The sequence below is a fragment of the Pistacia vera genome, unplaced genomic scaffold (genome assembly GCF_008641045.1).
Source record: "Pistacia vera cultivar Batoury unplaced genomic scaffold, PisVer_v2 Contig85, whole genome shotgun sequence".
Classification (NCBI taxonomy): Eukaryota; Viridiplantae; Streptophyta; class Magnoliopsida; order Sapindales; family Anacardiaceae; genus Pistacia; species Pistacia vera.
The window spans coordinates 486,580-512,204 of record NW_022196723.1 but is presented as its reverse complement, the minus strand read 5'-3'; the positions used below and the strand labels follow the sequence as shown (position 1 = coordinate 512,204).

The 25,625-nt window shown below is 32.0% G+C and overlaps 1 protein-coding gene across 1 annotated transcript; it reads right to left on the bottom strand.

Annotated features, from left to right (window-relative positions):
- Positions 1–22,575, bottom strand: LOC116118622 (probable LRR receptor-like serine/threonine-protein kinase At1g56140). Its single transcript, XM_031404614.1, has 27 exons — positions 22,535–22,575; positions 22,322–22,414; positions 21,291–21,780; positions 8,302–8,365; positions 7,985–8,174; positions 7,855–7,899; positions 7,547–7,618; positions 7,388–7,459; positions 7,196–7,267; positions 6,657–6,728; positions 6,423–6,494; positions 6,243–6,314; positions 6,075–6,149; positions 5,886–5,957; positions 5,707–5,778; positions 5,546–5,611; positions 5,101–5,166; positions 4,908–4,955; positions 4,691–4,755; positions 2,942–3,303; positions 2,566–2,764; positions 2,326–2,466; positions 1,639–1,757; positions 1,132–1,342; positions 800–1,031; positions 551–701; positions 1–360 (listed from the first exon to the last, which is right to left on the bottom strand). Exons 1-27 carry the CDS (start codon positions 22,573–22,575, stop codon positions 1–3), a joined length of 3,594 nt encoding a protein of 1,197 aa, XP_031260474.1.
- Positions 22,576–25,625: the final 3,050 nt, after the last annotated feature.

The following is a 25,625-nucleotide window of genomic DNA, read 5'->3' as shown; positions in this document are numbered from 1 at the left end:
TCAATGGAGCCGGGCTTCAGCAACACTTATTTCTGGAGTTTTATCCGTTGTACTTAACCTTGTTGACGAGATGTAATGGCTAGCCTCTTCACATTCTTCATTTATATCATCACTAACAAAGGTAGTCACATCATCAAATGCCCATTCAGTCAAGTATCCAGGCTTAGAATTTATTGTACTTACTTCCATATCTCCACAAAGCATAGCAATCACGCGAGACATTGATGGCCTTGAGGAGGGCAATGTCTGAGTACACAAAAGAGCTACTCCTATTAGGCTTTTTACTTTTTCCTCACAGAATTCAGACAATTTTGAGTCCACTAGTTCTAGCTGGCGGTTGTTCTTATATAGATGCCAAGCCTAGGAATTAAGCAGGAAAGAGAGAAGTTGTGATATATGAGTGACTGGATTGGGAGGAGAAGTAGAAAATAAAAGCATATATGTATATGTATATGCAGATCAAATTTGGCCTTGTTTGGTTCTTTCAAAGTTATTTATCAAGTACTATAAGATAGTAAAAAAGAAAAAAATGATACGTCAATGTCATTACCCAATCAAGAAGATACATCTTCTCTTCTTCCAAGCTTGAATCCGAGTTTGGCCTCCCACTAACAACCTCTAGAATCACAATGCCAAAGGCAAACACATCAGTCTTCTCCGTAAGATATCCACGCATGGCATACTCTGGTGCAAGATATCCACTACATCGACACAATAGAGGAAAAATTCATTTTACTAATCTAATGAATGTAAAGACATAATATTTTAATAAATTTTAGGTGTAAATTAAAAGTCTTACATTGTCCCTGCAACACGAGTGCTTATGTGAGTCTTCTGATCATCATAAAGTTTTGCCAAACCAAAATCTGATATTTTGGGGATGAGATTACCATCAAGCAGAATATTACTGGCTTTCACGTCTCTATGTATAACTCGAAGCCTCGATTCCTCATGAAGATAAGCTAGACCTCTTGCTACTCCTAAACAAATATTATAACGCATTGACCAATCAAGGTGCAAACTTCCTTTTCCTACTTCGCAAAAGTCACAAAGTTTAAACTGTTATTGACATGACAATAATGCTAAGACTACGAAGAAAAATTTAGTACAACATATATGCTATTCACATACCAAATAATGCTTTATCAAGACTATTGTTTTCTAGATATTCATAAACAAGGATTCGTTGTGCTCTCTCAAAACAACATCCATGAAGTTTTACTAGGTTACGATGCTGCACGGCAGATATAATAGCAATTTCTGCAGTAAACTGGCTCTTCCCGTGGCGAGATGCTATAGATAATTGCTTCACAGCAATTAGTCTTCCATCACTGAGTATTCCCTATTGTGTAAAATGTTTAACTTGAAATGGTGAGAAACATCAGTTAACAATTGACCAATTTTATATGCTTATTATTGACCAAATACCACATCCAGTCTTTATTTAATGAGCCAAAGAGAACATAACTCAAAGATGGCCTGACTATTTACTAATATAGAGCCAAAAAGATTGTGTTTTGAAGTCAATCTAGGACAAAAGGTAATGCTAAAACTTGTATTTAGTTCTTGAAAATATATTAATTTTAAGGCACCAAATGTGCTTACCGCTCATTTGGCACTGACAGAACAATAACTTACCTTATAAACTGATCCATATCCTCCCTCTCCAAGCTTATTTGCAGAGCTGAAGTCTTCTGTAGCAGTCTTTAGTTCCACATAACTGAAAGTGTATGGTCTAACATCCATGTCGAGAAGCTCTGAAAATTCAACAACAAACTTAGCTTGCTATCAGAAACTTGTTTGTCTAATCAAATACTTTTGTAGGGTTGTCAAGTCAAACATGTGAAATGCAGGAAATAACAAATGCACTTGTCTAATTATGGGATTGTAACACAGTTTTTTGCCTGAAGAGTAAGCAATTTGATGAAAACTAAAATGACCAAGAGTTCCATATGTTTCAAAAAGATGGCACAGTTTTGTTCCTTTTAATAACCTAGAATCCAAGTTCTTATCCTAGAATCCAACTTCTTATCTTGTAATGCACTTAAGAACTTACTAATGGAACTCTGCTTTATGAATTAAACAAGCATTAGTAAAATACATTGTTCTTTTCTATGTACAATAGCTTTCTTGTACATGAGCCAGAGTTACTTGATAAATTATGTAATTCAGTATTCAAACATTTTAAAAGGATTAAGTCAGCATATGGCCGAGATGCTAACCAAAATAAAAGACTAGATCCAAATGCAGACTAACAATAGTATTTTCATAGCTAGTAAATATGAGAGATAAGATGCTAGTGATAGCAAAGATCTTTTGATTTACCGTTATCAACCATCTGTGGCCTTTTTCTTCTTTGGACAACGAAGAAAATTGCAAGTAACAGAAATACAACCCCAAGTACAACAATAATCCCCACAATTAGGCCTATTCTATTCTTCTCAGTGATTTGACTTGGTTCAAAATCTGTATCAAAGCTCAGTAATTGATTAATATCTTATATAATGCAAGAAAATCAACCAAAATAGGAAAAAGGACAAAAAAAGAAGTTGTTATTTATTGAACCTGGGGTAACACTGATGGCCGAAATAGAGGGTCCATATGTACCAGTGTCAGGAATACAGCAAGTCCCTTTCCCAGCCCAAAACAAGTGGATTTCCATGTAGTTTTCAGATACCTGAGCCAGATATTCTCTTTGAACTGCTCTTCCAAGGACTCCACCCGCTACCCTTGTTATGTCAAAGTCTTTCTCAACAAGATTTTCCTAGAATAAAAAGATTTAAATGCTAAAACAAAAACCAATAACAATTGAAAGGAAAGATATTGGGAAACGTATTACATTTAAGGTCATTCATCATGCTTTAACCTCAACATAAACGTATGTGATATATGTATAAGTGAGGCGAATTTGGCTAAAATAATCTAAATATGTAATACATACCTGAAGATATATATCGAAAACACGCCTCCCCCATTTGCTCGTTAAATTAGCTAATTCTGCAAAATGGAGAGTCACAGTGTACTTTCCATTTTGAAGGCCTAAACCATAGTATCTTAAAGATGAAGCAGAGATTCGAGCACTTTGGAAAAGTCTCAGCTCTTGAGTATTTGTGACTGTGGATGCAGAATTAATCTTATACTGTAAATTATTATTCTCAATAAAGTATCCAACATTACTAACTCCCCATCTATTTGTGTCTGTCAAATAGTATGTAGCAGGACCCAGAGGCTCAATGTCACTCTCATACACAATATCGTGAGATGTAATTGTTTGATCGGCACAATTAATTGCAAAGCTCGAATCTGCATACCAATGTAACCTCTTATCAGGGTAAAACATTAAGAATATGTATGTCTAAAAGTTTGATTTAAAATATCTAGCCACTTATTATTTTACTTTTATTTAATTAGTTGTGAGTATATATTTTATATTAATCATTTTTCTTTTTCAACAATAAGAAAAAGGGTATTAGAAGGGTATATTAAGAAAACAAATATATCTTTTTTAGGAGTGAATTAAAAATTTGAGTGAGGGTGACTAAGGAAATAATGAATTAAGATAGGTAATATATAGGAGGGGTTTAATTGCAAAGAAAAATGAAAAATCTCGGTGTCTTATATCTTAGCCAAATAGAAAGCAAAAGAAAAGAAAAGAAGATAATGTTTGAATTGGGACGGCAAGAGAGGCAATTTGAAGAAAGTCGTAATAGGCCTGAGAGATATCTTTAGATGAATTCAATTGTATTTTATTGAATTACTTTGACTTGTGAATACATCTCGTATTTATACAAAATTTTAGCTATACAATAAGGAAACAAAATAATGTAATTACACTCCATTAAGGAATTGATTGATTGAGTGATTTCGGGTGATTGTCAATCACAATAATGTAATTACATTATCAAAGAATTAATAAATTAATTGAGTGATTTTGGGTGATTGGCATAATCTCAGTGATTAGCCACGATCATGACATTCATATTTCATTTGATAAGCTTTCTTTCGTTCTTACAAAGAGTTAGCTACGAGTGAGAAGAGAATAAGGAAAATAAGAGAACGAGGAGAAGGAAAGAAAAAGAGAAATAGTAAAAAATTGGGTTGGGTTAAAATATAGAGTCAGGCAAGAATTTACTAGAGTTGGAAAATATTTAATTGGCTGGATTTCGGATTGACAATTATATCAAAGTTAGTTCGCGACTCAATAATGCAATGTGACAACCTCACAAGGATGTGAGGTCCATAAGGTAAAGAGTTTGTTAATCCCACATTGCTAGCAAATGAGTTTAGGATTCAAATTATAAGGCTTAGGTCCTTATAACTAAGTAGATGCATTTTCAGTGTTCGACGATTATGTGAAGCCTGAAAGCAAAACACAGGCAAGCCTACATCCTAATGATTAAATCCAGAGGATAACATCTACTTAGTTGGACCCTACTCAAAGCCATGAGCATAGATATATTATGAAAAATATATAATCTTTAATTTGAAGTTGTATGAATTGATGTATTTAATAAATATTGGTGTGGCCGGAGATCACATGTTTGTTATGTATGTTGTGGGTTGATGAATGGCTATTAGAAGTGTTTTTAATAGAATATTTAAATTTGGGACGAGCGTTAAAATAAGGGTTACTCTACCTAAATTTTAGCCCTAAACTCTCAAAACCACGAAGTGGAGAAGTTGTACTTACAGATTCCAGAACCTCGATTGCAAGGAAAATTGCGTTGGAGACAGTTCAAGCTATATGGGAGAACACTAAAGGAAGGGGAAGAACAGAGAAATCATGTTAGACAGCGGGAACTAGCAACTAAAGAACCCATTTCCATAAGTTATCCATTATTATTCATTTTCTAAGTTGTTATAGAGAGTCTCAAGCATTTTAACAAAACATAGAACAAGAGAATTACCTGCTGGAATTAGAACTTTCTAGGTTGAAGTTGTTGGCCACTAAGTTACTACACATTGCACCAATAACATTCTAAATGTTAGTTTCATCATTGTGTAAATACTATACTAGAAAGTAAAAACTATCTAGTAAAATGTGAAATGTATAGCAAAGATGTTAAATAAATTATATGTTTCAAAAAATTGAGGACATACAATTGTAAATTTTGTTGTTGAATCCAAGATGGCAGGCTGCCAGATAGATTATTGTAAGATACATCTCTGCTAACATCAAGTGAGGAGAATGTTAACTACACAATGCAGTTGCTTGCGAGTATAAAATTTAGGCATTATTGAAATCACACTATTTTTATTTTTTTTATAAGCTTTTGAAACCATCTAGAACCTCAACTTCCCAATTTTTTTTCCTAGGAACCCCACAAGTCTAAATAATTAACTTTAATCTAGGAGAAGCTATGCACTTGAAAGTCTAGATCAAGAATGCAAGTTTAGCCTTTCGCTAGAGTGACTTTGGCTACAAACTAGGGTTCTTGGAAAAACTCAACGTATAACTACACCTTTTCATTTGGTACAACAAGTTAAGCATTCTATTTTGGGAATGCTATAAAGAGGTCGATGCAAATATGCCAAAAGTACTTACATATTGAGAAGTTTTGGACTTTTCTCTGCAGGGAGGGTACCATTTAACCTATTATTTCCAAGAAACCTGAGTACAAAACCAGCGATTCATGTTTCACTATAATGAGTACACTATGGACTATGGGAAGTAAAAGCCACAACAAATCAGAAATGGTAGGTTACAGGTAAGCCAGTGAACTCAAACTGAAAAGCGAGATAGGAATCTGTCCGCTTATATTGTTGAAACTCAAATCTCTGAAGAAAAAATATTAGAATTTACAATTATAAGATGAAGAAACTTGCTAACAACCAAAAAGTAATGGAGGTAAAAATAAAAAAGAGAAAGGGAATAAATAACTTACAAATGCTGCAAACTCTGGTAGTCAATGATGTTAGATGGAATTGAATCAGAAATTTTGTTATTCCTTAGTACTCTGCAGTATATGGAACCAACAGTCTTGAACAAAGAAACAAAAGGAAGAAAAAAAAACAAAAGGCATAGATGAGGAAACTCAACACATGATATTACAACTTTGACAGTGCTGCCTTACAAGGTAGTTAAAGATTTCAAATTCCTTATAAATGCCAACGACGATGAGCTCCCATTTGATAAATCGCTTATTATCCTACATTTTTATTTTTCATGGGATTAAGATTGTTAGCATTGATTATTGCAATAGTAAAACATGATCAATTAAATATTGTTGGTGAACACTCACAAATCTGTCAGGTTTGTCAGCTTGGAAAAGGATGACGGTATTGGCCCTTGAAAAGAGTTTCCTTGAAATCTTCTACAATAAATTGTATGAAAAGAAAAAAAATGAAATTCTCAGTTAAAAAGCTTTAACCTACAATAACTAAAGAGTAGTTTAGCAAAAAAATTAGAATAGTTTTCTCACAATTCTTCCATATTTGGCCAGTTTCCTATAAAGTCAGGGATCCTTCCTGTAAATTCATTGTCAAAAGCCCACCTGAGCACAATAAAAAGAGTTTATTTAAGATCTGATACAAGCCCTTTTCCCATTAGCAGTGGATTTACGTCACATTCTTCCTTTTAAGAAGAAAATTCTTCTGTTGGATTTAATATTCGGAAATTTCCAATTAGAAAATTAACATAATCAAGAGGTCCTTACAGTAACTCTAGGTTCTTTAGATTTGCAAAACTTGAAGGAATCTCACCACTTACTCCAGCACTGTCTATATATCTGCCAAGGTAAAGAATATTTATAAATTCCATCATTATTCTGTATCTTGATGATAAAAGCCATCACCAAGTAAACGAATTACGTGACACATAATAGTATAATCTTGTGTGAAGTAACTGAGAATTTGGTTTATGTTAAAGCTAAGATCGCCAGCTGGGGTTTTTACCTTTTGCATCTTTGTACAGATTATAAAGTAGGATATGCTCAATATAAGCAAAATGTTGCATTGAACATGAAACCAAAAGTCTATAAAACTTACAATGTCTTTAATTTCGTCAATTTACCGAGCTCAGATGGCAGAGGACCAGAGAAGTTGTTTGTTCCAATTGCTCTACATCCCCAAGAATTTAGCACTTCAGTTATATAATTGTAATGCAATTAAAAAAAAAAAGAGTTCGTATAGGATATGCTCAATATAAGCAAAATGTTGCATTGAAAATGAATCTGAAAAATCTATAAAAACTTACAAGTCCTTTAATTTCGTCAAATTACCAAGCTCAGATGGCAGAGGACCAGAGAAATTGTTTCTTCCAATATTTCTACATCCCCGAGAATTTAGCTCTTCAGTTATATAATTGTAATGCAATTACAAAAAAAGAGTTCGTACTGTAAATTATCAGAAGTTATATAGTTAAGAAGGGGACAAAGTTTGAGCTTACAAGGCTTGTAATTCAAAGAGCATCCCAAGCTCTTTTGGAAGCTGCCCAGAAAATCTATTAACGCTAAAGTCCCTGGTGAAAATGAGAACTAATTAGCATTAAAAATAAGAAAAAAAGTAGTATGAGTTTCAAAATTAAATCTTTTTAACAGTTGCCTAAAGGATTTTTAATGCAGTTAGATTACCCATAGATGGAGAAAGTGAACCTGAAAAGCTATTACCAGTCACGTTCTTATTCAAAACAAACAACTGGTAATAATATTAATATTTAAGAACACAAAGCTCAAATCATTTTATGATGTTGATACAGTATGGTGTCAAGAGATTTAAACATAATTCAATAAAATAAAGTAAAATATTTATATAAACACTCACCCTCATCTAATGATCTAAAATTATACACAATTGAAGTAAGCATACATGAAATATACAAAACCATACAGTTCTATGAGGAAATTCAAACTCCATAGCTCATCTGGGATCACACCGTCAACTTCCACTGTGTAAACACTCCTATAATTTAAGAAATTGTAAAAGTAAGCAACCCTGGAATTAAAGAAAGGCTCAAGTTCTCAAAATTTTGTCTTTTTCTATTTACATCCCGATAATGTGGCAAAGAGTGTTTTTGTTGTAAGAACAATCACATTTGATAAATGGGCTGTAACCATCGGTATGAAGGTCGATGGAGTAGTCAATGGCGGCTCCACTACATGGCTCTCCACTTATATTCCATTGATTTTGATTTGCAGAAATCCCCCATTTTTTAAAAATTATATTCAATGCTGCCACTATTACAGATGAGAAGCAACTCAAAAAATGAGAAGAATGAAGTGAGTGACAGAGTCTGAATGTGAAGCATCTTTTAGAATTAAAATAATAAAAAGAAAATAAGTAAAATTGCACTTCGACGCAGACCTTCACGAGGAGATGTAGTAGCTTGAGCTTGAGCTTGAGCTTGAGCTACATCAAGTACAAGAAGCTGCAAGAAAATGCAACTGACATACAAGCAAACAATTGCTAAAACTGAAGCTGCTGATTTCATGAACATTATCATTACATGTATAAACCAATATTACTCTTGTTTAATATTGTTTCTTCAAGAATAATAATGTGTAATTCTAACTTGATTAACAGCTCTAATGCTCTATCGTTATTATAAGACTTGTTTGTCCCAATTGACTTCACTGGTCAACTTAACAATTTTCTCATTCTTTTTGTGGTTTATGATTATTCCTCGCTAATCAGTTTCTGGGCAACTAACCCAGGGAATTAATTTCCAATCTAATTCTACATTTAAATGTAAAATTTTTATACACATAAAATAACATATAAATATATAAATTCGGTTAATTTGTGCTTTATAATATTTTTCTCTTTTCCATGATTCAATCTAAATGATTCATAAATAATACAGTAAAATCAAATTAACAAGATTAAGAAATATTATAATAGTGATAAACTAGTTAATAGCTGAACTACTTGATCAAACGAATTGGAACCGAGAAGATGCATTTTTATTAAAGCCTCGTAAATTATTTTCTTTCCTTTAGTCCAAACAACTTCTATGACACTCATTTTTCTTTGATACAAGACATTGATTTCTGTCCACAATAGTTGACCATGTCTTCAATAAGGGAAAATATTATCAATTTTTTATTCTTTTGGCTATTTTTTCTTTCCTTTTTATTCCCACAGTCAAAAAGCTATAACTTGACTCTTTATTTATACATTTAAATTGTAATTTTTATGAATAATTAAATTACACCTTTTTTGCTTTCTTATAAATACTGAAAAGCTGTTGGACTCAAACGACTCAACCCATTTAGGAAGTTATTAGTGGAGTAAATATTTTAATATATTATTACATTTCTAGTCTTTTTAATTGCTTTTTAGTTGACTCAAAGATAGTAATCCTTGGTTGCCTAGTTACCATTACACATATTAGGTTGTTTACTTTATATCAAAATAGATCTTTATTAGGTAGAATAACCCATAAACATAAAAGTTTGTGTTAATAATTGATTTTTAAATCAAAATTCACTTTAATTAATACTGATATTTTGGGATAAAAAAAAATAAGAAATAATTGATTCCAAATTAATAGTTTACTTTCCCTAAATTATTGTCCTGCAAGAGGGAGGAACGTGGTCCATGAAGTGAGAAATTCTTAGACAGTTTTAATATATCATAAATGTAAATGTATTAACTCAACGAAAAAAATTTCATATAGCCAATTTTTTTTCATCAAATCCAATTAATAAAGTAGTTAATTGGAGAACAAATTACAAGATCTTTTCTAAAGAAGTAATTGTTGGTTGGGGGTGGGGAAGTTAAATCTATTAATATTTTCTTTATTTATAGTTAAACATTACTTGTATAAAAATGATGTGATATTATTATTATTATGCGATTCTCACAATATCCATTTTAATCTCTTTTTTTTTTTTTTTTTAAACAGTAACCATTATTTTTTAAATAAATAAAATAGATTATAATCTCTTTAATTTATTACTAATTTTCACTTATTCCAAGTCTTTATATGAAACCAGTTTCTCAATTAGTATTCTTTGTAAAAATAAAATAAACTAAAAATTAAAATATTGATGGTACTTTCTATAGTTCATAATAGAAAATAGTAGCGAGAAATTTCTATATTTTCTCTAAAACGACATATAAAACATATTTTCTAGTTTCTCAAATCATGTTTTTTCCCCTAACAATTTTTTAAATGTTGTTAAAATTTTAAAATTATCAGATTATTTTAAATTATATACTTCATGAAATTCAAATTTAAAGAGTACTTTATCTATATAATTTGGTAAAAATTGTATGCATACTGCTAGTCTCTTAGAAATCAAGACTTTAGGATCATACTTTTATCTCATGTGATAAACATATGTCATAATGAAGGTTGTAGACTTTCGAATCAATTAGTGACTATTTTATCTAATCAATTCAACAAAAATATTATAAATAAATATTCCCTAGGTTAGTTTATGGGCAACTAACCTGGGGAATTAATTTTCTATCTAATTCTACATTTAAATGTAAAATTTTTATACACATAAAATAACATATAAATTTGGTTAATTTGTGCTTTATAATATTTTTCTCTTTTCCGTGACTCAAACTAAAAGTGAATTTATCAAAGATGAATTGAATAAGGAAATTAAATTAGCATATAATTTGAAAGGTCCACATTTTTTAATCTGTTTTACACGTTAGAAAAGTAATTTCGATAGATGTGATCAAGTCTTGCACTTTAAAATAGTTGAAAATTAAAAGAAAATTCAACTTTTGTATCAAAATGATTCATAAATAATACAGTAAAATCAAATTAACAAGATTAAGAAATATTATAATAGTGATAAGCTAGTTAATAGCTAAACTACTTGATCAAACGAATTGGAACAGACAAGATACATTTTTATTAAAGCCTCGTAAATTATTTTCTTTCCTTTAGTCAAAACAACTTCTATGACACTCATTTTTCTTTGAAACAAGACATTGATTTCTGTCCACAATAGTTGACCATGTCTTCAATAAGGGAAAATATTTTCAATTTTTTATTCTTTTGGCTATTTTTTCTTTCCTTTTTATTCCCATAGTCAGAAAGCTATAACTTGACTCTTTATTTATACATTTAAATTGTAATTGTTATGAATAATTAAGTTACACCTTTTTTGCTTTCTTATAAATACTGAAAAGCTGTTGGACTCAACCCATTTAGGAAGTTATTAGTGGAGTAAATATTTTAATATATTATTACATTTCTAGTCTTTTTAATTGCTTTTTAGTTGACTCAAAGATAGTAATCCTTGGTTGCCTAGTTACCATTACACATATTAGGTTGTTTACTTTATATCAAAATAGATCTTTATTAGGTAGAATAACCCATAAACATAAAAGTTTGTGTTAATAATTGATTTTTAAATCAAAATTCACTTTAATTAATACTGATATTTTGGGATAAAAAAAAATAAGAAATAATTGATTCCAAATTAATAGTTTACTTTCCCTAAATTATTGTCCTGCAAGAGGGAGGAACGTGGTCCATGAAGTGAGAAATTCTTAGACAGTTTTAATATATCATAAATGTAAATGTATTAACTCAACAAAAAAATTTCATATAGCCAATTTTTTTTCATCAAATCCAATTAATAAAGTAGTTAATTGGAGAACAAATTACAAGATCTTTTCTAAAGAAGTAATTGTTGGTTGGGGGTGGGGAAGTTAAATCTATTAATATTTTCTTTATTTATAGTTAAACATTACTTGTATAAAAATGATGTGATATTATTATTATTATGCGATTCTCACAATATCCATTTTAATCTCTTTTTTTTTTTTTTTTAAACAGTAACCATTATTTTTTAAATAAATAAAATAGATTATAATCTCTTTAATTTATTACTAATTTTCACTTATTCCAAGTCTTTATATGAAACCAGTTTCTCAATTAGTATTCTTTGTAAAAATAAAATAAACTAAAAATTAAAATATTGATGGTACTTTCTATAGTTCATAATAGAAAATAGTAGCGAGAAATTTCTATATTTTCTCTAAAACGACATATAAAACATATTTTCTAGTTTCTCAAATCATGTTTTTTCCCCTAACAATTTTTTAAATGTTGTTAAAATTTTAAAATTATCAGATTATTTTAAATTATATACTTCATGAAATTCAAATTTAAAGAGTACTTTATCTATATAATTTGGTAAAAATTGTATGCATACTGCTAGTCTCTTAGAAATCAAGACTTTAGGATCATACTTTTATCTCATGTGATAAACATATGTCATAATGAAGGTTGTAGACTTTCGAATCAATTAGTGACTATTTTATCTAATCAATTCAACAAAAATATTATAAATAAATATTCCCTAGGTTAGTTTATGGGCAACTAACCTGGGGAATTAATTTTCTATCTAATTCTACATTTAAATGTAAAATTTTTATACACATAAAATAACATATAAATTTGGTTAATTTGTGCTTTATAATATTTTTCTCTTTTCCGTGACTCAAACTAAAAGTGAATTTATCAAAGATGAATTGAATAAGGAAATTAAATTAGCATATAATTTGAAAGGTCCACATTTTTTAATCTGTTTTACACGTTAGAAAAGTAATTTCGATAGATGTGATCAAGTCTTGCACTTTAAAATAGTTGAAAATTAAAAGAAAATTCAACTTTTGTATCAAAATGATTCATAAATAATACAGTAAAATCAAATTAACAAGATTAAGAAATATTATAATAGTGATAAGCTAGTTAATAGCTAAACTACTTGATCAAACGAATTGGAACAGACAAGATACATTTTTATTAAAGCCTCGTAAATTATTTTCTTTCCTTTAGTCCAAACAACTTCTATGACACTCATTTTTCTTTGAAACAAGACATTGATTTCTGTCCACAATAGTTGACCATGTCTTCAATAAGGGAAAATATTTTCAATTTTTTATTCTTTTGGCTATTTTTTCTTTCCTTTTTATTCCCATAGTCAGAAAGCTATAACTTGACTCTTTATTTATACATTTAAATTGTAATTGTTATGAATAATTAAGTTACACCTTTTTTGCTTTCTTATAAATACTGAAAAGCTGTTGGACTCAAACGACTCAACCCATTTAGGAAGTTATTAGTGGAGTAAATATTTTAATATATTATTACATTTCTAGTCTTTTTAATTGCTTTTTAGTTGACTCAAAGATAGTAATCCTTGGTTGCCTAGTTACCATTACACATATTAGGTTGTTTACTTTATATCAAAATAGATCTTTATTAGGTAGAATAACCCATAAACATAAAAGTTTGTGTTAATAATTGATTTTTAAATCAAAATTCACTTTAATTAATACTGATATTTTGGGATAAAAAAAAATAAGAAATAATTGATTCCAAATTAATAGTTTACTTTCCCTAAATTATTGTCCTGCAAGAGGGAGGAATGTGGTCCATGAAGTGAGAAATTCTTAGACAGTTTTAATATATCATAAATGTAAATGTATTAACTCAACAAAAAAATTTCATATAGCCAATTTTTTTTCATCAAATCCAATTAATAAAGTAGTTAATTGGAGAACAAATAACAAGATCTTTTCTAAAGAAGTAATTGTTGGTTGGGGGTGGGGAAGTTAAGTCTATTAATATTTTCTTTATTTATAGTTAAACATTACTTGTATAAAAATAATGTGATATTATTATTATTATGTGATTCTCACAATATCCATTTTAATCTCTTTTTTTTAACAGTAAACACTGTTTTTTTAATAAATAAAATAGATTATAATCTCTTTAATTTATTACTAAATTTCACTTATTCCAATATGAAACCAGTTTCTCAATTTGGATTCTACGTAAAAATAAAATAAACTAAAAATCAGAATATAGATGGTACTTTCTATAGTTCATAATGGAAAATAGTAGCGAGAAATTTCTATATTTTCTCTAAACCGACATATAAAACATATTTTCTATTTTCTCAAATCATGTTTTTTCCGCTAACAATTTTTTAAATGTTTTAAAAATTTTAAAATTACAAGATTATTTTAAATTATATACTCCATAAAATTCAAATTTAAAGAATACTTTATCTATATAATTTGGTAAAAATTGTATACATACTACTAGTCTCTTAGAAATCAAGACTTTAGGATCATACTCTTATCTCATGTGATAAACATATGTCGTAATGAATGTTGTAGACTTTCGAATCAATTAGTGACTATTTTATCTACTCAATTCAACAAAAATATTAGAAATAAATATGCTTTTTTTTTTTTTTTCATCATTTTATTTTACTTAGAAAACAAGCTCAAGCACTTTTTGCACAATTAAAAGATGTATGAAAGTAACCCAAATTTTCAAGTCAATTACTTTAATGTGTTGAAGTCTTAAAGTGGTGAGAAAGTAATAAACCTAATTAATTTAACCTTAAAGACATTACTTTCACTCTATATTTAAATTTTAATTGTTAATTTTTGCAACGATATTAATAGTTAAATTCACCTTTTTTCTTTCTTTGGAATAAGTCATGGGAAGTTGTTGGATGCAATCCAGGCAAGAAGTTACAAGTGGAGATAATATCTTAATATATTGTTCCATTTCTGGTCTTTTTTAATTGTTTTTTTGTTTACCTATTCTATTAAAAAAGCAATTTAGTTGGTGAAAATAAATAAAATAAAATTATAGAATAAGTGAAGTTGTTGGATTCAGCCCATATAACAAGTTATAAGTAGAGACGATATTTTATTATATAGTTGGATTTTTTTTCCTTCGTAATTGTTTTAGAGTTCACTAGTTACGAAAGAGGCAATTTAGTGGTATTGATATTTTTACAGATAAATCCAATGATATTTTAAGTATAGTCCTCAGAAAATTTACATAAGAACGTCTTAAGTTGTGATGGAATATTGTTATTATGTGATCGTTCATCAATTAATGATATTCCGTTTTCATCCAATTTGGTCAAATTGTGTGATAACTAAGTTCGAAGCAAGAAACAAACTTAAATAAAGCTACAAAAATTACCTTAAATTTGGGATAATTATTTTCATAAGCTTTGAATCAAATACACTCTAAAACATTTTTTTTTTTCCAATATTTATTTTCTTGGGTAATTGGTAATTTTATAAAAAATAAAGAATTCATCCTAATAAAGGGACATCCTTGACGAGCCGACTCCTAGACAAGCCCAAGGATCAAGCCTAACAAAACATCAAAAAAAGATAGCAACCACAAGGAGCAGGACAATATCCTTGGGCACTCTACATCCAAAATGGTTGAACCGGTTCAACCGTGACCCGTCGCCTTTACTGGGTCGGGTTACAAATTTTTCTATTCATTCAAAATCCTAGAAATTAGGACATCAATCCGTGAACAATTGAAGGCTACAATGTTATGGCTTTTGAAGAGAAATGACCGGTGAATAGAATGGTGGCAACAACATCAATTTCCGGGGAGTGAATCGACCGAAATTGCAAAACAATGTCATCGAAAAAAGCTCGTTGTTGCCAACAATTGCGGAGGCGAATGGGGAGGGGTGAGATGGGGAGTGTTTTCGTGGTGATAGGGAGTGTTGTTGTCACTGGAAACATGCCCTATTTGCCAATGTCGACGGTGGTGTTTGGGGTGTTTTTGCAAGATTTCAAACCTATAGGGACTTACAATAATTTTTAGGGGTGGTTTTGTTAGATTTTAAACCTTCAGACACCGGTTTGACATGCCAATCAAACCGGTTAAACCACTCAACCTGTGACTGGTGGCCTAGCTAGGCCACTACACAAGTCGGGTTTCTAATCACTGCATCTAAACCTTTTACACGGGCAGCAAAATGACCATATGGACAAGTCTATACAACGCTACCCACACCAGACAACACTGCACAAAAAACAACAACTACACTTCCTAGAATAGTTACACAGGATATGCAAGCAATTCTCCAAATTCCAACAACAAAAAGAATGACACCACCAACTTCCCATACCACGCTTCACAAAAATATCTTGCATGAAGGCATGAATATGGTCCTAGCTAACTCGACAAAAATACCAAAGCCTGCTCAAAATGCCAACAGCAAGAACACAACACACTACCATCATGCACAGCAACGCCAAATATCATCTTAGATAGCCTCCACACCTACATCGTTGTGCCACCTCCTAATCTGTATACGGCTATATACAACCCTATGTAGAATATTCATATTTGTCAAACTTATGACTTGTGTGTGCACAATAGTTATGTGTGCACATTGGCTGCCAAACTTATGTGCTTCATATTGAGTGTGTGTGCACAACAGTTTGTGCTTGCACACTCACTTCAGATATTTGCAACCCAACACAAGTTGCATGTCTGATAAAGTAGCAAAGATATTTGTTTATCTTTGTTGCTACCTTTTTAGGACCTTTTACAAGTGTCATTTTATCCTTAGGTGGTCTTAGGGAATAAAGATGCTTTTCCCAATTTGTTTTGTGGTCCAAACCAAAAGAAGAAATATTTTCCTTATTTGGACAAACATAGGTCAGCCCCTTGTTGGATGACCTGGCACAATAGTGTTGAGCAAGAAACCCTACATTATATAATATCCTTCTTGCGTGTATGAATCGAACCTTTTGATCTTTTCTTCTTCTTTGTAGTCTGAAATTTCCTTAGAGTATATTACAGTTCAAAGGTTCAAAGGTTCATTTCATTTTGTGCCAAAACCTCACCATATCTTTTATTGTCTTAATGGCTTCTGGAACGTGATTCATTTGCTAATGTTGGTTCATGGCATTAGTGCTTGAAGCTTGGTGGTTCACAAGTTGTTCTCGGGTGTGTTCCTAGTGTGAAGAAGGTCCAAGGAGTTTCAACACATTAAGGATTCATAGTGTGGTGCTAAGTGTAAAATTGAATAAGGAGTTCTTTTTACTGTATCTTAGATCAACTTTGAACATTGTCTTGTAATGTGTTTTTAGCTTAGTGGATTGCTTTGATTTGGACAAAGTCCCATGCATGTAGGCTAAAAGTGGATTTTTGTTGAACCATGTATATGGTTGTGTTCTTTACTTTATGCACTTGTGGATGATATGTTCAAATCTGAAATCTCCTAATCAACTTGGTAAAAATATTCCGCTGCACTTAAAAATGGGTAACCTAACACCAAAGTGAGTTAACCAACTCTAACACCTTACACAAAGACACAAATTTGGTCTTGACTACCTTGGCAAAAACACGAAAGCCTGCATAGTTGCACCACCTCCTGATCTGCATAAGGTTGGGTACAACCTAGGCAACAAGAAACAACAAAACCAACGAGAAAAGGGCCCTTCTAAAAGGCAATCCCATTATCCATACAATAGCTGCAACCACACCAACTACACTAGCATGTACAACCAAAAATGAAATAGTCAATGCAATGAAAAAACACTTCAGCCTCAATAGTCCAGTACATTATAAAGAGCATTAGGCAAAGCATTCCATTTACAAATAAACCCCTGTAATAGTAATCAGCATGCAAAGCAACCCCATCACAATTTTGGACATCATAATAAGATATGTCAACAACTGAAGACTATTCAATATAGAAGATCTACAAAAAAGACAAAGGGTTAAAGAGAAATAAAGGCAAAGGAAATCTCTTCTCAAGCAGGATAGATCTTGCCGAAGCTTCTCGCAAGTTGGCCTACTTGCCCTTGTTTTTCTGTCACACAAAGTATGATTAGGCCACTTCCAACAACAGAAAAAGATAATACATAAACTCCAGATCAACAACACAGCCATTAAAATCTTTTATTTATACCCAGGTTGTTATCAATACACTATATCGGTAAATTCCAAACCTCTACCACAGGTGTCTTTAAGTTTAAGACTACTCAGTCTAAGTTTGACATTATCTAGAACCTACTGCTTGACTGCTCATTGCTTCTCCTTTTGCCCTTAAAAAGCCTAAAATTGTGTTCTTCCCAAATACAATACACAACAGATCTTGGAAGAAGGCATCGGATAACTGCCCAAATGTTTTTCCCCTTGAATTTCATAGCACATTGCATTACAATTGCATCCCAACCAGCAGTTCTACTATAGAATCTACCTTTATATTAGGCCTCTTTCCATATTGCTGTAGAGAAAGAGTAGGTGAAAAATAAATGATCGTGGGAGTCTATTGGCCCATTACATAAAGCACAAGTTAAGCCTTCCATGAGCTAGACAATATTATTTAGGTTCAAAATGAGGAATTACAATCAAATTGCAAATCAATAGAACCTAAAACACCTGTAATAATTTACCAGGATCGTGTGAAGTGTCATTGAGTTCACATAACTTTATTGCAAAAAGGAGGCATCCAAGGTTAACTCTTTCAAGAATGGGAATGAGCAGCCTGATGATTGTAAAATGTTAGGGCAATCAATTAAGAAAATCACAACTAACAACAACTAGGCTAGCCAGTACTAATAAAACGTACCTCATAGAGAGACGTTTAGAGTTGCTTCATCTCATCACTATCACTATCACTATCACCAAACCAATACCGAATGCATCCTTCATTTATCTCAGCTATCACACCATGAACAATTAACACCAAATACATACTATACTCATGCAAGCATCACATACACCAAATATACCTCTCTCCAATAACCGTTGTCGTGAGGGTCCAGATTCACTATGAATAATTCTTATCAAATTTCCTGGCAATTGACTCTACAAACCAATTAACACATTGGACATAAATTGTAAAAGAAAATGAAATAATATATACATTCATACATACAAGTTCATCTAAAACAATTCAGTTATTCCTAAAATGAAATCTACACACTAGGAACATAGAAATTTCCAAAAATCACTATTCCTTAAATAAAACAAATGCAAAACCAAATGTTCCCTTCCACTTACAGGGCACAGATAATTTAAACAAAATCATCCTCCACTAGCAATATAAAATGTCAAACATTCCTATAATTAAATTTCAACAAAGTTGCCATTTGTTAACAAAATCAAAGCAATATCATGCATTCACAAAATGAACAATCTACACACAAGACCACATATAGATTTCAACAAATTAAATGGCCATCCGTTAACAAAAATAATAGAAAGTCAAACATTCCCAACATTAAATCCACACACAAGGGCATATACATATTTCAACAAAGTATATCCATTCCTTAAGAAAAAAAAAATGAAATCAAACATTCCCATATTGAACATTAACTAGGGCAAAAATAAATTTCACCAAAATTATTTCATGATAACAATATAATACAAATTATTGGACTAATATAATGTTGAGCCCTCACCTACAAGCTTAAGATTTCAAGTGGGATGGTAACTGAGCACAATTAAATATTATTAATAAAACATAGAATGTTATTAGTGTAACATATTACATTACCAAAATATTTAAAGTCATAACCACATCAATTATCTAAGTGTAACTTGATCCCTTCTCTACTTCAATTGTAGGGATGGGAGATTATCTAAAGCAATCATTGTATATATGGCCATCCAATATCCAATTTGGATCCAAGCACAATATTCAACAACAAGAAACCATTAACATCAACATTACAACTCTATCAGAATACCTTTTAGAAAGTAAAACATAGTGTTATTTATATTGAGTTCAGTGAAAAAAAAAATTATAACAATTCAACTAATCAATGAACTTGTAAACAACTAAATTATTAATTAGTAATGGTAAGGTAGGCGGCCATAATTTGAGACATTTTGTTGGAAGAAATGAATCTAGATAGGATTTCCAATGATAAGGAATATCAAAAGTAATTTATATCACTTCTTCTCAAATAAAGTAAACATTATTATTGACTAACTAAATAAGTAATAAGAACAAAATTATGGGATTAAGAAAAACTGCACTAAGCCCACAAAGTGATAAACCAAGAAAATTATGCTTCAATTGCATTGATCAAGTATTGCTTCAAGTCAGTAAATCATGATATTGCAAAAGAGAAGGAAATATAGAAGGAAGTAAGGATTAAGAATCCCATCCATCTCAAGACTGATAATATATATATATTCTAAAAAAAATTGTACTCATTGGTGCACCAAAAAAACTCTTATTAGAACTTGAACACCCATGATAATACAATTAATCTTGCCCATATTCAATTTGTACATGAGAATCTCTCATTATCAATTTATGAAACTTTTTGAAATCATCAATGAGTAGAACTATAAATACTATACATTAATAAGAGAAATTTTTCATTCTTATTGTATTCAATCTATACTTTCTTCAACCTGTACATCAGCGATTCTATAGATTTTTGAATCTTGGTGCCATTTATTTGCTTCACTTTCTGACATGCCTCGTGTAGATATTGAATCCATGCCCCAAATTGGCAATTGAAGGAGCTACGAGCAAAGATTCAGCAACACATTCAATCCCATCTCCATACACAAGCAACCCTGCACAAGTTGCAACACTACCCCCAAATGTTGCCCATGGTAGGATAATTGAAAGTTTTAAAGAGGTTACCAAGTGAATAAAACTTATGCGGAATGGGTTCAAAGCATAAATGAAACATCCATCAAAGCAAGAAAAGAACACACTCATTTTTACATGGTTCGACAATATGCCTACATCCATAGGACTAAGTCCAAAAGAACCAAATCCACTATGTAAATTTATGAGTTCAAACACAAAGCAAGAAAAGCATAGTTGCAAAACACCCTGTTTTCAACACATCAATCTTCTCTTCTTCTGTTGAACTTCAAGTCACGATAGCAACCTTCACACACGAGACCACCAGGTCGTACTTGAGCTCCTCTCAAGTTTTAATAGCAAAGAATCAACTTTGGAATAGTAGCTTGATACGTCCAAGCATCGACATGCAACCATGTTCCAAAATCTTCACAACAAAGACAATGTAAGAGAAGGTAATTTTAAGCTTACCAAAGCATATGAGAAACCTTATACAAATACAAAAACCTTAGGGGATATTCAGTGATGACTCAAAGGCAATTAGGTTTCTTAAGGAAGGCACAGAAAAGTACGAATTTATAGAGAACCATGTGCCAAAGGTTAGGGGACTAAAAAGTTAAAGTTCAACTTTTGTGTTTTGCTTTGGGACCACAAACAAAGCTAAACAAGTTTTCTAGTACATCAAATTATATGAGAATAAGTGTAAATGCACCACAACAAATATCTTAAAAGAGAATATATTTGCCTCTTTGCAAATCAAGTGCGATATGTGCTTTGTGAAAAAATATCTGCCAGATGTGTTGTGACTACACAGACTCTAAAGTGCCCACACAAGGACATAAGTTGACAAAAAATACTTACAACTTATTGGTCGTACCCGCCTTTTTCTCATTATTTCATAAAATGTTGTTCTCATGGTTGAAAAACTAGTCTTCTCGATAGAGGCAATGACATCATGGCCATTGCCTGAATTTTCTCAGCAGAAGTTACTACCTTTAAGAAATACGTATTTGATCCAGAAGTTGCCAGTCCTGGGGCGAACACTTTAGCGTTGCCTAAAGCTATTGCAATTGCTTTCTGGGCTTGGGCCAGAAAAAGCTTAAGCAAAATAAGAAATTTAAACGTTACATCCTTCATAAAGGTTGATGTAGGAAGAAGTTTGGTGAGAGATGAAGCTCCTAAAATAGTAGTTGCTCCAGCACCCACAACCACAACAAGTTCATTAGAAAATAAACGTTTCTTATCCATGTGATTTGAAGTTTCCCCATCGTCTTCACAGCTTGTAATAGACTCTCCAATCAAATCTTTGACCTTATTAGGAATAGGATTATTCCAGTGTTTCCAAAGCCTAGCTAAGTAACTAGCATCCACTACTACTACCATAGTCTTGAATTTCTTAGCTTGAATTTGAAGAGACTGTGCAAGGAATGCTTGCAATTTATTCTGAAGTGGAAGCCTAGATAAATCAATATTAGATGAGTTAGAATCCCTAATTTATAGATAGATAGCCAACCGACTTTGTTTAAAGCGATTCTCAACCTCTCAACTACAATTCAAAAGGTGTAACTTTAGAAATAACTTCAGTGTGCACAACTTCCCCTCTGTTCACATAAAAAAGCATCTTTTTTGTAAGGGCAAGAGCTCTTGACATTGATAAGAGATTAGCAAATATATCATACAAATCCAAGAGTAATGGACAAATGGACTGTGCAAATGACGGAATTGAATAATCATGTCTCAATTGAAATTCCTTTAACGAATCCAAATTAGAATTGCCAAGCCTCAATCTCAACCCAAACAAATCCATATCTGAAGATAAAAATCTCATTATTTGTGACTCAACGTCACTAGTAAGATAAAACCTTCTTGAAATCGATGAGACAACCAAACCCACTTTCTGTGGAACCAAACTACTAAACAAACATTGACATTTATTCCCTGTATTAACTTCCTAGAAGGACTATAGATGATTCAAGCACTATAAATGATGAACCAACCTCATGGCAGCCAAAAAAGGACCATTAAAACCAATCCCAAAAATTTTCCTCAAAACCAAGTTCCAACCACTCTCATGCACTTTCTTATCAATCCTATCAAACAAAACATTGTTTAGTCACTCCAAACAAAGAAGTAGGAACTGAGTCATCACCTTTATCTCTTAATTCAATCTCCTCAAATTGCACTTTATTCATAACACCCATTTGATCTACAACACCATCAGGTCATACTTCCTTGATAAGACACTCGCCATCTAAAGGTGATCTCTCCCATAAATTTTGAGCACAAAGTATATATACCAATGTTTTAAAATCTGGCCCGGCCCGGCCAGTTTAACCGGTTTGACTGGGACTCGACCACTGAGCCGGGCTGGGCAGGCTTAAAAACCAGGAAAATTAATCCACCCAGTTTGACTCGCGGTTGGACTGGTTTACTGTAGCAACCAACCAATCCAACCGCTTTTGGGAGAAAACAGAGTGAACTTTTATACCCGGTTTTCAATTCCAAAAAGTGGGTTTCTTTTCTGCTTTTCCCCAGTTTTTCATTCCTTGTCAAGCCCTAACTCATATTTTCTCTCTTCCATTGTCGATCTCTTCATTTCATCTCATTACTTCTTCATATTGTCACTCCAGGCTGCTAGGTTTTTGTGAGGAGGCTATTAATTTTTGCGATTTTGCGATTTGAATGTAAGAGGTTACTAGGTTGTTTTTTATTTGAATAGAGTAAGTTGCTGGGATTTTTCAGTTTGGGTTAATTTTGTGATTTGAATGGAGGAGGTTGCTCGGTTCTTTGAGGGGAGGCTGCTAGTTTTTGGCTTTTTGCTATTTGGATCGATTTTGCAATTTGAATGGAGGAGATTGCTGGGTTTTTCCGACTTGAATGGAGGAGATTGCTGGGTTTTTTTTATTTGAATGGAGTAGGTTGCTGGGTTTTGCGATTTGGGTCGATTTTGGGATTTGAATGGCAAAGGTTGCTGGGTTTTTGAGAGGAGACTGCTGGTTTTTGCTATTTAGATGTATTTTGCAATTTAAATGGAGGAGATTGCTGGGTTTTTTTATTTGAATGGAGTAGGCTATTGGGTTTTTGCGATTTGGGTGGATTTTGGGATTTGAATGGGGAAGGTTCTTGAGTTTTTGGGAGGAGGCTGTTGGTTTTTGCGACTAGAATGCAATAGGCTACTATGTGTTTTATTGTAAGGGAGTTAGATTATGAGGAGGAGGAAGAAGCAACCATAGTTTCAGAGAAACTGATTGTTTTATTTTAGGATTTATAATTTTCAAAGTCATGTTGACGTCAACACCGGTCTAACCCACTGGTTAGACCGGTTCAACCGCCCAACCCGGGACCTAGTCGCTTGGCCGGGTTTCACCCCGGGTCGGGTATTAAAACATTGATATACACCACAGATTTTGATTTAGGTTCTCTGATCTCCAAAACAAACATTTTTGTGTATTCTGGTATGCAAAGCCTGCGAACTAACTCATCAAAAGCTTTCAAGTCATCAGATTTTAATAATGAAAATGGCTACACGTTTTGCAGATTTGAAACCAATCCAATTGCCATTAATATTACATTAATATCACAAAAATCTGTAGCAAAGAAAATAGTCAACAAGATCAAAGCCTATCCTACATTCAATAAGCAAAATTGAGTGAAGATTTATATTCAAAAAAGTGTATATGACTATGCAAAATTTTCATTCGAGAAAAAAAAAAAAAAAAAAAAAAAGATTTGCATTACAAATATCAACAAATTTCAAAATAACACTAATGAAATGAAAATAATGAAAAATAAATAATAAAAAATATAATTTATGGGCCTTTAGTGATGGAATGAATTGAATTTGTTGACCCCTAAATATGGATACTCTAGTCACTCAATCCAGATAGCCTCTCAAATCTTGCAAGTAATCGAACATTTTTGTGCAAACAACTTGCTTCTTGCATATTATCAGCTAATATATGACAACATTATTCCCTAAATATTAAGAAATAAAAAAATTTATGCAATAAAACTACAACATAAATATATCTTGGGGACCTTCCCTATTCTTCTAATTAAATGTGTAAAAAATCTACTCAGTTGGATATCTATCGAATTCTCATGGTGTATGAAGTTATAAACGGAAGGAACAAAACCATTCTTCACAAAATTCTTCAACTTGTCTTTGGCCTCTCGGTTGAGCAACAAACTCAAACAATATTATATTCAGGAAATGTTTGGCACACGACATACTATAACTGAGTACCCTAGACTGAAATCTGGTCACCAATTATCCTAACGAGAGCACAATCCATCTTTAAAATGGTGGAATCTCTTAGCATCCCATATAACAAGTTTTCTACCTGTAATGTTCGAGATGATTTTCAATGCAACATGGCAATTACCACAAATTCTTTACTATCTGAATGGGAGCATGGGCATGGCTGCTAAGCACAAACCTTGTCTCTGACATGTAACCAGCCTCTTTCATTTGAGCCTTCAAAGCCCTAATAAGAGCATATATATTATCACTCTCTCGATGAGTTGTGTGTCCTGTTTGAAAGCCATGGTACTTGCTCTCCTTTCTTTTTTTTTTTTTTTTTTTTTCTCTCTCTCTCTCTTTTACATGATCTGATGCTTTAACAAGTACAAGGCCTAGCTTTGTCTTCTATGTCTTCTCATTCAAAGGTGAGGGATCTAGTTGCTCAATAAGCTCAACACATCGATCACCAAGCTCCAAATTCCCATGAATTCTACAAACGTTCATCAATGTCTCCAGAACATCAACACTTGCCTCCATTGGCATCATTTCAATGAATTCCAGGGTTTCATAAAAATATTATGTGCTTCCCAACATGTCAACTATACTCAAATAATGCTTCATGGATAAAATAATCTGATATTCATTGATCATTTATTCAAAGTGCAACATTCCCTCATCACATTCACCCAAAATACTACAGGCAAAGAAAACCCTGATGAAAATCTAACCAACTACTTTTAGTCTTATTCACTTGAATCAAGAGAAGCAATCAACGACATCCTTCCCCAGACCATTCTTTGCAAAGCCTATTATCATGGTGTCCCAAGATGTCAAATTTCATTGCTCTATATTATTAAAGTGAATGCTTGAAATGTCACCGCATTGGAGATTAGTGGAACGTTGTCGTTTGGGTCAATTTTGAGTTGGACCCTAACCATTGATCCAACTTCAATCCAGCGGCTATAGATCACTATACGAGTCAATGATATAAAAGGGAAGAAAAATTTTAGTTCACCCCAATTCCTCTTTCAAAGCATTCTCTATAGTTGTTGTGTTCT